General features: G+C 49.3%; 1 protein-coding gene across 1 annotated transcript in view; it reads left to right on the top strand.

Annotated features, from left to right (window-relative positions):
* Positions 1-11,408: 11,408 nt before the first annotated feature.
* The window catches only part of LOC135812240 (bcl-2-like protein 1), an 8,161-nt gene continuing 2,211 nt past the window's right edge, over positions 11,409-17,358 (top strand). Inside the window, exon 1 of the mRNA XM_065325582.1 lies at positions 11,409-12,302. Within this exon, the coding sequence (XP_065181654.1) occupies positions 11,595-12,302 (708 nt within the window). The 5' untranslated portion in view covers positions 11,409-11,594. The remainder of the gene's footprint in view (positions 12,303-17,358) is intronic.

Raw genomic sequence — 17,358 nt, 5'->3', positions numbered from 1 at the left:
TGTACAATGTACCGGTACATGTATTGCTAGTTTGGTGTCGGCGTGCACGAATACATGGGCTTTTTCCATCGACGCTTCCTGTGCGGCTTGCACACATGGAGCAGCAACTTACCGGTACAGGTGAAATATCGTTCCCAATACACGAGGAAAGTGCAATCTCGTCTGTCCTTCATCCCAAAACAGAAGGCCGTCCTTAATCTGGAACGAGGCAATCACTCTCAACCGGACGGTCACTTTAAAATAAGTCTCGCCAGTCTGCCGGTGGTCGTATCGAGTAGACTCTACCAGGGAGTAGTACAATATTGGACTACTCCCTGGACTCTACTACCAGCACAAGGCAGCAGTCGTAGGGTCTACCACTCACTGCACTGCACTGCATGCAGTACAACTACAAGTCAAGTCGACTAGTCCAAAAGGAGCCGCCTGCGTCCGCAGACTCACGCTGCACAGCACGTAGACGTGGACGTGTTCAGTCCACGTACGTACGTAGGTCTACGTCAGTCACACGACAGCCCGCCGAAAAAAAGTTACGGTCGGGCTGAAAAATGTACGGTCGGTCGGGTGAGTCGAACCACAGACCTTCTTCAGTGTGGCCTTATTATTATTATTTTCACCACGGCAGCAGCAAGTATTCTGCAGTACATGTATTCATGTTTCTGAGTCATCACGTGACATGTCAGCTGATCAGCAGCATGTGCCTCCAGGTCTACCACACAGTATTATTGCGTGGTCATTGACGTGACCATGGTGACAGGGAAAAGAGAAGTACAATCATGTACAATGCCTGATACTTGAAACTGACAAGATCAAGAACGGAAGAATCAAGTTTCGACGGAGCTCTATGAGCTATGCCTAGGATACTGTCTAGATGATCTGGGTTGGTAGGACCTGTACAGGCTGTACACATGGTACACATGGCACAGGCTTTACAATGGGAGCAGTGACGCTCACTAACAGTAACACAGTACATTGTATCTTGACAGCTGAAGAAACTGGAGAGACGTGACATTGGATGGGGTCTCATGGTCCTGCGCCAGGCTTGGGGGCAAGTCGTTCCAGAGATTCAGAGAAGGTGAAGCATCGCTGCATTCTTGCGACATTGCAATGTTGCTACACATAACGTTTAAAAACTATCAATTGTGAGTCATACATGAACATGACATGTAGACCATGATCTGCCTCAGGGCACTGGTCACTCTAGTACAATACATGTACACACCACACACAATATGCGCATGCACATGTACATAATATACACTTTCACGTATACATGTACATGTATACATGTATACATGAGATCGGAAGACCAGAGGGGAGAGATGGAGAGACGAAGTGGAGGATTACACCGGCCTGGGTGTGAGCGATGCAGAGGGCAGTGAAGAGGGTGGCAGCCATGGAGCTGTGGAGCCTTGCACGGATCATGATGTGTGCTATGAATTCTCGTCAAGTCAGCTGTAGTATCTAGAGTACCGAGTATCTAGTATCTAGAGTATCTAGTGAGATTGTATCCGTTATTATTGTTAAGGGTATCTAGTGTAATTGTATAACTTCAGCCATTACACACAGCACACATTAGTTCCTTCCACTTTCGACGATCCTGGGCGAGCTGCCTCAGTGCAACTAGATCCTCGTGTGATGTGAGGGAGTTTGTGGATCTGGAATTTTTCAGATCGTTGTTGATGGATCGCGGGAGTGTTGTTCTCGGGCGGCCTCGGAACCCTGAGCTTCCTGGCTGAAAGTATGCTGACATAGCATGCGCAACAAAATTAATGTTGTTTTCTTCGAACGAATATTCCCTCTTTAATTAAAGTGCGCAGACTCCACTGCAGCCAATTCATTAGGATCGATCAAAACACACACACACACACACACACACACACACCATGTACCATGTATACGCCCGTCGCAAGCGAAGCACGCAAATCTGCAAATGCACTAGATGTGCACCCACAGATTTTCTCTTTATAGCAACGATAGCGGATCTGATTCTGATTGAAACAGATCAAGACAAGCGCCAGATAACTGTCCAATCCACACAACTGGCGAAGCCATGTGAATCGACCCCCCAATGCACCCCTGGTCTACACCACACGGAGTACATCGGAATAGGACGACCAAGACAGTACACACACACAAACACACACACACAAACACGCACACACACACACACACACACATACACACACACATACACACACACACACACACAAACACACACACACACACACACACACACGCATGACTGTACACCTTGGTCCTTGGTAACACTGCCATCAAATGGTCACGTGTCCCCTGTGCAGGGGTCGACAGCACTGAGTTCAGCATTGGATCCAGAAACGCCGCTTTACTTCTTGGACAGGAAATTAGCACAGCTATGCAGGTCGAAACCACGGGATGACCTGCAGCAGCGACCGCAGCCGAGACAATTATTATATATCAATTATTATATTATCAGCACAAACCTAAAGCTCCTGCAAGTTTTCGTGGAGCCCCTCGGATAAAATGCCGCGCAATTCACCTTGGCAATGTGATGTAGTGCTGATTCCATAGTAGGTTGGTGCGAGAAAAAAGACCTGCCAGTCATGAAGTGCGGTGTGTCAGAATCCCGGTACTTCGGACTGGCGTACGCACATGTCGTGATCCCAGCAGATCAAATCGACAAAGCCCTGCAGGAAGACTTCTGGCCAGCGGAGGTGCGTGCACGAGAGTGGAGATTCGCCTTGGACAAGATAGCTTCAGCTTCAGCCGCATCATGAATGCCGACACCCCACTAAACCCTAATGCAATCCCATTCCATCCTAGACCACACACCCCTAATTTAGCCCCTTTATCAAACAGCAACAACGGCTTTAGTCTTAATCTTAGAGTAGGGTTCCTCAATGTGTGCCACCTTCTTAATAAAAAGCATGAAGTTGAGGATTTCATACGATCTCAAAACATTGACATCATGATACTGGCGGAAACCTTTCTATCTAGCTCTACCGCAGACAGCTTGCTCAGCATACCTAACCATGCACTTTTCCGGAGGGATCGTCCCGGTCATGGAGGTGGCCTAGCAGCCTATGTCCACGATCGCTTTCAAGCACAAGTGGTGGGAGACCACACCAACATAGAACTTTTGCTACTGGAGATCAGAAGTCATCGAAACCGGATTCTCCTAGGAGGAGTGTATCGACCTCCAGGCACGCCAGTACAATTTTGGCAGGACTTGTCCAACGCAGTTGACACTGCAGCGGCGTCAATGCCATCGTCCCCGCTGATTTTAACGGGCGACTTCAATGTTGACGTAAGCCGGCGCCAAGCCCCTCAGCTCGACAATTTACATCGCTTCTGCGACCAGTTCAATATCAGCAACAAGGTGCAGGACACTACCCGCATTGCCCCCCACGGCAGCAGAACAACACTGGATCTCGCCCTAGCTGTGGATGGAGCGATAACCTCCTGCACGGTTCTCCCTTGTACCATCAGCGACCACTTTGCGGTCGTAATTGACCTACCTTTCAAGTGCACTGTGGAACCTCCTGCTGTCAAGTGCGGTCGTAACCTAGCAAGGATCGATATGAACTGATTCGCTCATGACTTGCATCATTGTGACCTGGAGAATTTTTCAACCGCTCAGACTGTGGATGCCATGTGGTATTCTTGGACTGACAAGATTGTTTCCGTTTTGGACGAGCACGCTCCTGTCCGAACGTATCGGCCTAAATCTTCCTCCCGCACGCCCTGTCCTTGGAAATTACCTGCCCTCCACGACGCTATTCTACTTCGCAACGCAGCACATGGTCGCTGGCGAGCCTCGCCGACTGACATGGATCTACGAACTGTATTCACATCAGCACGAGCCGAGGCTAAGCGAAATGTCCCGACGCCTCAGGGCCCAGTATTACAAGAATCTTCTCACACGGAGTCAGGCAAATGGGCGCCTCACTTGGAAGACAATAAACGAGCTCAGCGGCCGGACCAAAACTCCCACTCCACCCTCTGTCAGTATTGCAGTACTCAGCGAGCAATTCAGTGGAGTAGTCTCCGATCCAAGTAGACCTGTGCAGCTATCCTTACCTTGTGGTCCGTCACCACGGGAACCTTTGCGGGAATTCCAGGCCACTAGTGTTGAGGAGGTATTCACCTTTCTCGTGAGACTCGATGCTCGTAAAGCTGAGGGCAGCGACAGTATTCCGGCATTCATCCTGAAGCATTGTGCAGCAGCCCTCGCCCCGTCGCTGTCCATATTAATTAATGCATCCCTTTCGTCTGGCATTGTGCCCGTCTCCCTGAAGATTGCAAATGTTCGACCCCTATTTAAGTCTGGTGACAAGAACGCATCTCGCAATTACCGTCCCATATCTTTGCTGCCAATAGCATCGAAGATCTTGGAGAAGATAGTCCACAAACGCCTGTGTGACTTCTTACAAACCCATTCACTTTTGCCCGCCAATCAGTTTGCGTACCGGCCACAACACTCCACGGAAGATGCCTTGACCTTGGCCATGGACCGCTATCTGTCGTCAGCAGACCACCAGCTACATACTGGCGCAGTACTAGTGGACATGAGCAAGGCATTCGATAAAGTACGGCACCAGCTCATGATCCAAGATTTGTTTGCTTTGGGTGTATCTTCGACTGTTTTGCGTTGGTTTGCGAGCTACTTCACAGACCGTCGACAGAGAGTAGTTCTGGCGAGTGGGCAGTGCTCGGGCCTTACTGCATGCGAGTGTGGAGTCCCTTAGGGTAGTGTACTGGGTCCTTTGCTGTTTTCAGTATATACCATGGACGTCCATAGCGTCACCAGCCCAGCACACTCCCAGCTGTTTGCGGACGACATCCTTCTCGACACCGCAAGCAGATCCGTAGCAACCCTAAATCAAGTCTTATCAGTTGCTGTGTCAAACTTGGCTGACTACCTACACGGAAAAGGCCTGGTTTTAAACCCTGACAAGACGCAGGTCTTAGCCATTGAGGCATCACGCCGTAGTACCCTGGAACTCAACGTTAACTGCAACGGGACGCCTCTCACCCAGACCACCACTGCTCGCTTTCTGGGCCTACAGATCGATTCCTGTCTTCGGCGGGACGCGCAGGTCTCCAGCATAGTACGTAAAACTTCCCAGAAGCTAACCACCCTGAGAACCATCCGCCCGTCGCTATCTGAACGCCAGTCGCTCCTCTTCTATTCTGCCCTTATACTTCCGGACATGCTTTATGGATCAAACGCGTTCTTCTCTGCCCTCACGGCTCAGCAGCGGCACGAGCTCACTGTCCTCGACAAGCGATGTGTTCGCTGCGTAGCCAATCTGCCCTTCCCGTCCCATACCGCTCCTATATACACTCGCCTTTCCCTGACCCCTGTAATTGAACGTGCCAAATGCAAACTCCGTTTCCTTATGCACCGTGTCCACACCAGCAGCATCAGCCCTCTTCTGAAAGATAGAGTAGCCCTCCAACCTCCCAGTAACACCCGTGGCAATGACAATTGCAAATACGTTGTTCCGCTAACTCGGCGAACATCTGGCGACAGCCGACCATTGGTTTCCGCCGTGAAGCTTTGGAACACCCTGCCACAGGAACTCACGTCCGCTCGTCGTCCAACCCCGTTTAAAAGATTGCTGAAAGTGTTTTTCTACGGTTAATATGGCCGAATAGCACCTCCCTCTGGCATAGGTCCTCATCTTCCTATTTCTCCCTGATTGTTACTTCGTTCGAACTTGACTTGTAATTACCGGTACAAATACTTCCTTTTGACTGTTTTCTCATTTTCGCAAGTGAAGCTTTATCGAGCTACACTTTTTATTCTATCGCCATCATAATATTGGGCATCAATGCCCGTTTGGTTTGCGATGTAAAATAAAACTTCAAACAAAAAACAATGCGCTCTGCAGCAGGGCAGGGCAACCCGCTGCTTCCGGACCGAGTCTGCCGATGCCACAGCCGAGACCGACGCCACTTCAGCAGCCGAGTTGGAGAGACACTTATGCGAACTAGTCCGCCAGCACTCAAAAACCATCTCCCGCACGCATTACATAGTCGGCTGCCGGACTGCTCATATATTGGTTTCCTCCTCTCGGCCAGACACTTGTGGCGATTCTTGTATTTCTGGTGGGCGAAAGTACTCTGGCAGACATCGCAGAACACAGAAGTGTCACGCTGAGCCGATCGCGGTACTGGGTGAGCGGAGGTCGTACCATTCCGCGTGGTCGATGTTCATTGTGGAGAGGTCAGCTCTGACAGAGTCTCGCCACCGCTTCCGAGGACCGCAAGCCGGCCTCGGCGGAAGGAGCGTACCAAACAGGAAGTGGCGCGGAGTTCTATCGCCGTCCATCCTGGCTAGATGGCCTAGCCACTCCAGACGGCGGCGAAGAACACGTGTGGTGATATCCACCGGATCTCGACGACTCCAGGCCTCCAGAATGGTCTTCCTGTTGATGTGGAAGTCCCAGGTGTCTCTTCTACCGAGGGCTAAGATTGTGGAAATGCAGCGAAGATGGAAGGCGGACAGCGCCGCAAGCTCGCTTTCAGTGGCACCCAACACTCCGCTCCGTAAAGGAAAAGAGAAGCCACACATGCATCATACACCATTCGCTTCGTTGCCAGTGAAAGATCGCCATCATCAAAGACAGATCGACGCAATGCTCCGAATGCCCTAGATGCTGACGCTATTCGGGACCGAGTGTCCACTGCGGTGCGGCCACCACAGTATGGATGATGTAGCCTAGGTAGCGAAAGTCATGCACATTCTCGACACTTTCCCCGCCAACCACCAATGGACGACGATCCTCCGGAGAAATGCCGAAGCCGACCGCCATTACTTTGGTTTTTGATAGGTTGATGGTGAGGCCGAAGCGAGTTTCGACGTCCATGAACCGGCTGAGTGCAAGTGTGGCACCATGGTGAGTTGTAGCAATAAGTGCAGAATAGTCTGCTAATTGACAGTCACGATGGATGTTGATTGTGTCAGTCTTCTGGCGTTTGAAAAGGAGAGACGGTCCAGAGTTAGAGGAGACGGGAAGTTCCAATCTCAGGTATGTCCGCAACCTCACGCTGCCACAGCTGGAATACTGCCCATATGAATATATTGAACAATACCGGGGTCATACAATGTACAACACGACAGGTACACACACACACACACACACACACACACACACACACAGCCCTAAGGAGTGAAATATGCAGGAATATTTGACTGCTTAGGTATCGGAACTAAATATTGCGACAGAGCTTTCGGCCATATTTTCAATTTATTGCATTCCCAACTCATCACAACCACGCGCTCTTCAGCCGAACCATACAGACACCAGCAAGGACACTTAGGCTAGGTACATGTATCTTAAATACATGAAGGTATCGCAAAAATCTATGGGAGTCAAGGGAGTGATAAGATAAGTACATGACTTTGTAGTGTTTGTACAGATATTCTGTGCTGCCAGTAGCCCTTTTAGCTTTCCCAAGGGTGCTCTTTTAATTCGCACTTTAATAGTGCTTTTCGCGTCCCTCAAAATATGCTGAAAAGTGCTCTTTTCAGTGAAAACAGGCAAAAAGTGCTCTTTTTTCAGTGAAGCATAGCCATGCATGATACATGTTCAGATATGAACCCAAGCTGAGAAATGAATACGCACTCTTCCATTTATGGGTCCACGAAAGGCAAAACCGGAAGTAAAGTTCAAAAACCCACTTTTTACAGCATTGTGTACACCGGGTACAAGCTTCACCAACTAACTACTTACTTGTTGCCCCCCAAAAAGCGGCGTGCCAAGGCCCATCGAGCACTCGGAAACTGTGATCGCATGCTTGAGCAAACAGATTTTAGCACTTTTTCAGCTAAAAAGCTCAAAAAGGGCGATATTCACCAAAAAACGCTATAAAGGGCGAAAGTAACGGACTTTTCCAAAAAGGGCCAAAAAGGGTGAAAAAGGGGCGAGCACCTTTGGGACAGGGCTAGCTACCGTGAACATACCACCTCATACCTTTCCAGGTGCCGACAACAAGCAGCAGACAAGACAGACTGGAAGAAACTGTGCAGCTCGACACCCCAGGAGAAATCAGTATCAGTAGCTACTACACCTAGCTGATGATGCTCACAAGACAGAAGCGAAAAAACACTGAATTTCTTTATTTAAAGTGCTCTACTTCGCGAAATGTGCTATTATTGTTATTATTTTTATTTTTTTAATAACGAAGGTACGTGTTGGGTCGTAAGTATCCACGCAAACACACATCCAGTCAAAATAAGGCACTTGTCAAAGTATCCGAACGTTTTCGGTCCCTTCTCATCAAGGATTATACAGGGAATGGCTCAAGTTGGAAAGACTAAAACTTATATAGCGTAAAGATATGAGATAACAACACTCGTGACAAGGTGGAAAATTATCAAGTTCAGCACGACACAAAACTCGAAGGAAATAATAATAGTGACAAGAACATAGTGAGCAAATTAAGTTACATTGTCACGTGGTAGATGTGCGTTGCATCTGGCTGTGTTAGAAGCTTTGTATATCCGTAAGTTAGATCCTGAGCTTTGCGTACAGAAAGAAAATGTGTTGTCGCTACAATTGTTTGGTGTTACTCCTCGTCGAGGTGTTAACAATGTAACTTAATTTGCTCACTATGTTCTTGTCACTATTATTATTTCCTTCGAGTTTTGTGTCGTGCTGAACTTGATAATTTTCCACCTTGTCACAAGTGTTGTTATCTCATATCTTTACGCTATAATATAAGTTTTAGTCTTTCCAACTTGAGCCATTCCCTGTATAATCCTTGATGAGAAGGGACCGAAAACGTTCGGATACTTTGACAAGTGCCTTATTTTGACTGGATGTGTGTTTGCGTGGATACTTACGACCCAACACGTACCTAGTATTTAGTATTTTAGTATTTATTGCAACATCTCAAGACTCGGCGGAAACACCGGCCAATATTACGAGAGTGGGTGATTGCCAACCACGGCGATAAATAGAAATAAGGGGAGGGAAAAAGAAAGAGTAGCAAAACGAACAGCAACAACAACTCCGTAAAGAAAGATAATGTCAAATAAAAACAGTGAAAAACACAGAGACGCAAAGGACATGTGGATAATGAGCTATGCATGTCGTAGTAAATAAGGGGCGGCACGGATCTTAAACAGGCGGAGTGAGGTCAGGTCCTTAACTTCTCTGGGTAGAGTGAGCCAAACAGAATAAGCAATAAAGAGAGGGGAGCGCAAAAGAGTGGATGAGTTACACTTAGGGAGTAAGAGCGAGTTTCTAGTTCTTAGAGAAGAGAACCAATTAAAACACATGAGATGAGGTGGGCACAACTCAAGCTTAATAGAATGGACAAGAGAAGCCAGGTGTGCACTGCGTCCATGTGATAACGGGGTTGTGTGAGCGATTTTATAAAGGGCGGATGATGAGAGCATGCGGGGTTGATGGAGGAGAATTTTAAGGATTTTCTTGTGATGTATTTCAAGCTTTGCAGCAGCGGAAGAGGATAACCCAACCCAAGACGTATCTGCATAATGAAATATTGGGCGAAGGTAGGCTAAATAAAAAAGAAGCTTGCAAGAAAGTGGGAGGTAGGAGCAGTGGGGGGAGAGAATTCCTAAGGATTTACTTGATTTTTACAGATATATTCGATGTGAGGTACCCAAGAGAGTGCAGAGTCAATCACAATGCCAAGGTGTTTGTGAGAAGACACTATGTCAATAGGATTTGGAAAGTTGGCATGGATGAGGGTTGTGAACTCCGGCTGGGGCGGGAAGAGCATGATCTTTGTTTTTGATAGATTTGGGGACAACCTCCAGGACGACATCCAGGAAAGAACTTCCTGAATGCCAGCACGCAAGTTGTTTTTCAGGCCAGTGAGGGAAGCTGATGAGGTGAGAAGGGTCGTGTCGTCAGCAAACAGAGACGTTCCAGGGAAGACTGCAGGTAAGTCGTTTACGTAAATTATAAATAGTAGGGGACCAAGAATTGATCCTTGAGGAACGCCCGACAATACTGGCTCTGCAGCCGAGGATGTGCCAAGCACAGTTACATGTACGTACTGATAACGCCCAGAGAGATAAGATTTCAGCCAGGAGAGTGGTTGTTTGCGTACCCTGAATGCATGCTCGAGCTTTGCCAAAAGTCCTCGATGCCAGACGGTATCAAAAGCCTTGGCCAAGTCAAAGAAGCAAATGCCAGCAAGCGCTCTGTTATCCCTATGCTGGCACACCTGCTGCACGATGCGGGTCAGTTGTACCTTCGTTATTAAAGTATTATCCGCCTCCGACTTCTTGTAAAATTATTATTATTATTATTAGGCCATCATTTTTTATATCTATGTTTCGCGTCAGTTCAACTTCCAGAGTCATATGCGAGAGGTGGAAAAAAATAAAAAGTTGCAAAATAATAAAAAAAGGCTCATCAGAGGTGTATGCACTGTACATAGCACAATTCTCGTGCATGGTGTACATTCGAGAGAAAAATCGTACATCGAAGCACAACATCTGGGTTATCAGCATGAGTAAATATTCACTTTGGACAGAGGAGGCAACCGTTGGTGCCCATGCTTCGCTGGATTATTGTACTGAGACTTCAGCAGCGGTGCAAAGAGCTCCGGAACGACGCATCCTCTCAGCTTGAGGCGATCAATGCGGTCTTGTGTAAGCTCATAGAATATTGCTCCCAGATGCCGAACAAACGATTTACCAACGCTGGCCTAGAGGCCATTTCTGAATCCCAGCTTCGCCGCGCCGTATCACAACCAGTCCACACTGATGACTCGCACAGTCGTACACTCACTGTGCATGTTCGATTTTTTATTTTTTTCCGAAAAAAAGTCAAAACGTATGCGTGCGGACGACGCGAAACATTATAAAGTGCCGGATTAGAGAGGGACGACTGTAGTACCATGACCAGATGATGACTACTAGTACTAGTACTACAATGTACAATGTACCAGGCATGCATTGTTATGCATGAAGTGCCATGAACATACCACCTCATGCAAACAATGGATTCCCGGCATGCAGCACACATCGCGTACCGCGGTACCAGTGATGACGTCAGCGTAGTCTGACATGAGTAAAACCTGGCACTGGCAGCATGGCGCATGGCATATATACTGTGCATGTGTCGGCTTGGCCACTGCACTCTCCGGGTAGTACAGTGTACTACCGGTGTAGCCATGCCCATGCCCAGGCCATGGCATATGGTCCGCGCGACGTTGGGTAGATGTAGATGTGCATGATTGTACCGGTCCAGGCAAAAGGGCAGGGCACTGACAGTCTGACATCATGCATGGGCCTGGCCTGGCCCTGGCCTGGGAAAGCATACAATAAGACTCCCTGAGATGTACACTGCACTGACAAGTCTGTACAGTGAGCCGTGAGCTAGGTCGGTGCAGCATGCTGCCTAGCATAGCCGCTAGCGAATAGCCGGCATGGCATCTTCCCTTTGCTGGCGCTGGCGTGTGCACGAGACGGATGATCTGATTGTGTACAACTACAAGAGTAAGAAAAAAATTTCAAAGGCACTCGTCGCGTGTGTGCATCTAGATTCTTGCTGCTGTGAATCGAGCTAGCCTAAACTGAACGTCCGAGGCATTCTTGTGTGTTGGTGTGCTAACTTCTCCTTGTAATGGCTACTTCCCATTGGAGCAGAACTAACGGCCATCGCCTTGGCGCCCCAGGGGAAGACGAATCGACGGCAACGCAAGAAACAGCAGCAGCGGACCCGTTATCCTCTCCGCACCGAGCCAAGGAGGAGTGCACGCTAACAGCGGAGCGTCTCATCGCTGGCATCCTATCATACAATCTGGAGCAAGCGGGCAGTGTAGATCTACCGGAAGGCCTGAGAACGCGAGGCGAGGCCACGGCCGCCGAAGTCACAAACTCCACGGCAAACGCTGCTGCTGGTGTACAAGACGCAAGTTCATCAGCACGACAACAGCCAAGACTGGAACGTGAGCAGCCAGTAGTAGCAGCAGCAGCAGAAACAGTACGACCGCCGCCTGGCAGCAAAGGTAGCAATTTATATCTACTCGTGCTACACCTGACGAAAGACGTTCAGAGAAAATACGATGGCATGTTTCAGAATATGATGGAGGAGCTGCGCCCTTCGGCACAGACTGCATATCCGCAGTTTCTTGGTGTGACGGAGGGCATGTTCCGCGAGGAGATCACCTACGGTCGTATTCTCGCGCTTATTGTCTTCTGCAGCGAGCTAGCGCTGTATTGCATGGAGCAAGCGAGTCTAGGTGCTGAGTTCATCACGAGCGTTCTCGCCTGGTTCGTGCGCTATTACGATGCGAAATTAGCACAATGGATGGCGGAACACAACGGTTGGGTAAGAATTTTGTATGTCGTGGATCGCTGTGCGGCGTCTTAGCGCGTGTGTCCGGCGTGAGCGCACCGCGCTTGTCTCTGCGTACGTGTTTGTTCCTTGGCGTGGTGGTCAGCGCCATTGTTTGTGCGTTGTGGGTCCCTTGCGCCGTTATCAATGAATCCCATTAGTAAAATGCAAAAAGCTTGATCATTGAAAACAGAAAATATTTTTCCGTAAAAAATATCGTTGTTACGTAGTTGTTTGCAATGACATCATGCGGATGCACCTTGTGACGACAGGTGCTGTGTAGACGTACAAAAGTTGTGTAGCGTGTTTCTAACGTGCACATCTGCAGACTAGACCGTTCAATCACAAAGCTTGGAGTTACGAAAGAAAAGCTGCCCATGCACTACAGTGGAGCAGAGCTCTGTGTATGTTCGGCACATTGAACACTGCACTGCAAGGATGCTGATGCAATGCATAGCCATGGGGCAGAAAGAAATCCGACCCTCGAGTCAACAGCAGTGCCGCTTTTCCATTTCGATTACATCATGCACGGATGAAAAACCCGTTCGAGGGCCGCATGAACATTGGCACTGCTTTAGCGTGTGGGTCGGTCTGCTTAAGCGTGTGGGTCGGATTTCTTTAGGCGCGGCTGTAAGTGTATGTGTGTATGAACGTAGCGGTAGTCATAGTTACAGGCGATGGTATCGTGCTGGAGCTGCTGTGTGTCGCATGCCAGACGACGGCATGTCTACACCACTGAGAGAAATGAATCTGTATCCAGCCGCGTTGTTCTGCAACATGCGCCTTGACCACTACTAGTAGAGTAAAGTACCGCCAGAGCGTCCCACCATCTCATCCGTTCGTGGTCGTATTGTGGAGGTTGTCTGCTGTCTGTAGGTCATACGACATGAACCTTGTACACATGTAGCACGTTCTGCAGTCAATCCGTACCTTCGAGAGGTCACAAGCTCCACACAAAACCTGCCAAGCGTGACCTTAGTACACTAAGGTTCTCACATCGTACAAACTTCGTTGCACTCTGCCATACGATTTTCCTTTCTCTGGCTGTAAAATCAAGGTGGGGCGCTCTCGCGAGACGGGGCGCTCTGGCGCTACTTTACGGTAGTACTGCATGTTGTTCTCATGGTACAATGCAAGCCTTGCCTGATACAGTAAAACCTGGTGTAGGCGACCTCTGGGTTTAGCGACCACCTGGTCTTAACGGCCGTTTTTCCATGCCCCAACAGTTCTACACAGATCGTGTGGGACCTGGTTCTAAAGACCACCTGGCTTTAACGACCGCTTTTGCTTGCACCGTGGGGTGGTTGCTTAAACCAGGTTTAACTGTAGGTAACATGTTTTCACGGTGACAGCGTGAAACAAGGCGACGACGCACTAGTGTATGGCAAGACCGAAACTCTACCAACCGGTTTATGGTCGTGGTCAGGTGCACTGTTTCCCATACAGTGCGTTCTCGCCTTGTTCACGCCATCACCGTGAAAACACGCATTATTCCTAGCACCTTTCTCAGTAGGACTGTGTTCATAGCAAGAACATATCTTCCATGCACTCGGCGGCTGCGATTGTCTTGAAAGCTGTTGTGTGGAGAATATTGTTACAGGTCCAGCTTGCCAAGCATGTGGCTAAGTCACTTAGTCATAATTATGCTTGGCAAGCTGAAATTGTTGCCTGAAGCTACGGTTAGGGGACGTCTCCCATCTTCGCCTAGACCATAGGACTGTTACTGTCGAGAGGTCTACCCCTCCCCCCCCCCCCCCTCCCCCACCCCTCCCCCCTGCGCACTCGCATTGGTCTTAGCTGTAGTAATATCAGGACCGCCGGAAGCAGTTTTCACCTGGTCCGGCCATACCTAATTCATGGCATGGTAGCTACAAAGTTGGTCCGGTGTTAGTGTTAATCAGACTGACAGGACAGGTTCCGGCTGGCCTGAATGTGACTGCATGTAGGGAAGTCTCTACTCCCCCCCCCCCCATACACATGCATTGCCATTGACGAAGCTGTAGTAATGTGAGTGTAGGGAAGTCTCTACTCCCCCCCCCCCCCCTCCCAATACACATGCATTGCCATTGGTCTAAGCTGTAGTAATGTGAGTGTAGGGAAGTCTCTACCCCCCCCCCCCCCCCCCCATACACATGCATTGCCATTGGTCTAAGCTGTAGTAATGATAATGTGAGTGTAGGGAAGTCTGCCCTCACCTGTGTAAACTGTTACTTTCTGCGGCTGACCAATCGCCTGTGCCTGTGGCTGTGGTCTAAATGCTGCACCTGACCCATCACACACACATACCCAGGTTTATCGATGACATCATACCCAGTATTCCATGATGTCATGATGTAGTCCCCTGTGTAGTGTGTATGTGGGCAGGCTGTGTAGGCTGAGCAATATAGCTAGAAAGCAATGTGTCTACATGAAGTCTGCTTTGAACCCAAACACCAGAGTCAATAAATTATTGCATACATGGTACATGTCGTGCTGCACACATGCAGTCTGAACATTCCCATGAACACCCGGTCAGTACGTGTTGCACACATGCAGTCTGAACATTCCCATGAACACCCGGTCAGTACGTGTTGCACACATGTAGTCTGAACATTCCCATGAACACCCGGTCAGTACGTGTTGCACACATGCAGTCTGAACATTCCCATGAACACCCGGTCAGTACGTGTTGCACACATGCAGTCTGAACATTCCCATGAACACCCGGTCAGTACGTGTTGCACACATGTAGTCTGAACATTCCCATGAACACCCGGGTCAGTACGTGTTGCACACATGTAGTCTGAACATTCCCATGAACACCCGGTCAGTACGTGTTGCACACATGTAGTCTGAACATTCCCATGAACACCCGGTCAGTACGTGTTGCACACATGTAGTCTGAACATTCCCATGAACACCCGGTCAGTACGTGTTGCACACATGCAGTCTGAACATTCCCATGAACACCCGGTCAGTACGTGTTGCACACATGCAGTCTGAACATTCCCATGAACACCTGGTCAGTACGTGTTGCACACATGCAGTCTGAACATTCCCATGAACACCCGGTCAGTACGTGTTGCACACATGCAGTCTGAACATTCCCATGAACACCCGGTCAGTACGTGTTGCACACATGCAGTCTGAACATTCCCATGAACACCCGGTCAGTACGTGTTGCACACATGCAGTCTGAACATTCCCATGAACACCCGGTCAGTACGTGTTGCACACATGCAGTCTGAACATTCCCATGAACACCCGGTCAGTACGTGTTGCACACATGCAGTCTGAACATTCCCATGAACACCCGGTCAGTACGTGTTGCACACATGCAGTCTGAACATTCCCATGAACACCCGGTCAGTACGTGTTGCACACAAGCAGTCTGAACATTCCCATGAACACCCGGTCAGTACGTGTTGCACACAAGCAGTCTGAACATTCCCATGAACACCCGGTCAGTACTGACACTACACTCTGTGTCACTGATGTGTCTTGCCTAGTGGCAGTAGTGCGTATGCAAACAATGTTCCCATTCTTGCACGCTTCCTTCCTGGAGTGTTGCTGCTGCTGCTCCTGCTGCTGTGAAGTTCACATGCCCATAGTTGTCTGGGTGGCTGACAGATGTGCACATGCACATGCGTGCACACCTGCCAGTTTATGGGGCTGTACTGTTGCTAAAACACCACGACTTCTGCACTAAAAGCTCGCACATGGTGTGGTGATGACAGAGAAGGTGTGTGTGTGGGGGGGGGGGGATGAGTAGCAGAGAATGCAAGCATTCACAGCATGCATTGCACTGCACATGTCATGATGTGGAGCCCCCCCCCCCCCCCCGCCATGTGGATGGATGGGGGGGGGGGGGGGGCTACATGTAGCAGGGCCTGCTCTAGACATTCAACACAGCCCGGTCAGAGTGCATGCAGGCCAGCCGGGTCAAGCCGGGTCAGTCAGATCATCCGGCAGAAAAACAACCAAAAAGCCTGCTCAAAACTTGCAACTGTGTCAAAAGCTTTACTATAGCCTATAGCCAAAGTTACGCTTTTGACTGCCTGCCCCATCGACTTTCAATGTCCTGACTTCTTGCTCGCCGCTGGCCAGATCGCGCTCAAACCAGTTGACCCCAGTTGACCCTGGCCGAGTTTCTGTCGCTTGTAGACTGTAGTGTGTATGGTTGCGCTAGATTTGCAACAGATGGGGTCCGCGAGTCGTAAAATACCGGTATTTTAGGAATCCATTGTCAGTTTGAGACATTTTTCAGCCGGGTCAGACTGGACCCGGTGGTATCTGTTCAGCCAGGTCGTGCAGTTCCCCAGCCGGGCGCGTGACCCGGCTGACCCGGCTCTCCAGCAGGCCCTGATGTAGTAGCAAGAGTGTATGACTGCCCAAGAGTGTGCAACTCCGCATATGGGGTCTCTGACAGCGAAAACTCACATCATGTGTCTCAGGCACGTTTCGTACTGCGTACAAATGAAGGATAGCGTGCGCGCAATCCGAATGTCTGCCATGATCATGCTGGGGATTTGCAGTGAGTTTCTGTCAGAGAGTGCTTTTTTGTATTACTCCGCTGCTCGCTAAAAACGGGCTGGAAACGTACAACTGGGACACTGCACCACGTGATGTGAGTTTTCGCCGTCGGCGAACCCCTTGGAAAGGGTATCAGGAGTTGCATACTCTTGGGGGGTTCTATACTCTTGGTAGTAGTGAGTGCAATGGTCTGGGAAAATGGGAAAGTGACCAACCAGTGCAGCCTGTGTTGTATTGTATTTTATTATTTTACTTGGGCATTCCCAACAGACCCTAAGGTCTGATGTTACAGGGTGCCCAAGATGAATGAAATTGTGTTGTGTTCAAGTGTGAATAGCCACAACGTGTGACAAAGTGTGCTGGTGTGACGAAGTGTGCCGGTGCAGATTCCCCGGTGTACATACGACATACAGTCAGACCTCGCCTAACCGCACACATCCATTTTCCACAAACATATCCGGATAGGCGAGGGAACCGGATCCCGGATAATCGAATCGGTAACCAGCTATTTTCTTCCGGATGGCGAGGGATCCGGATA

This window comes from Sycon ciliatum, chromosome 3, assembly GCF_964019385.1.
Source record: "Sycon ciliatum chromosome 3, ocSycCili1.1, whole genome shotgun sequence".
NCBI classification, from domain to species: Eukaryota; Metazoa; Porifera; class Calcarea; order Leucosolenida; family Sycettidae; genus Sycon; species Sycon ciliatum.
The sequence above is the reverse complement of the archived record's forward strand: the minus strand, read 5'-3'. Positions and strand labels throughout refer to the sequence as shown.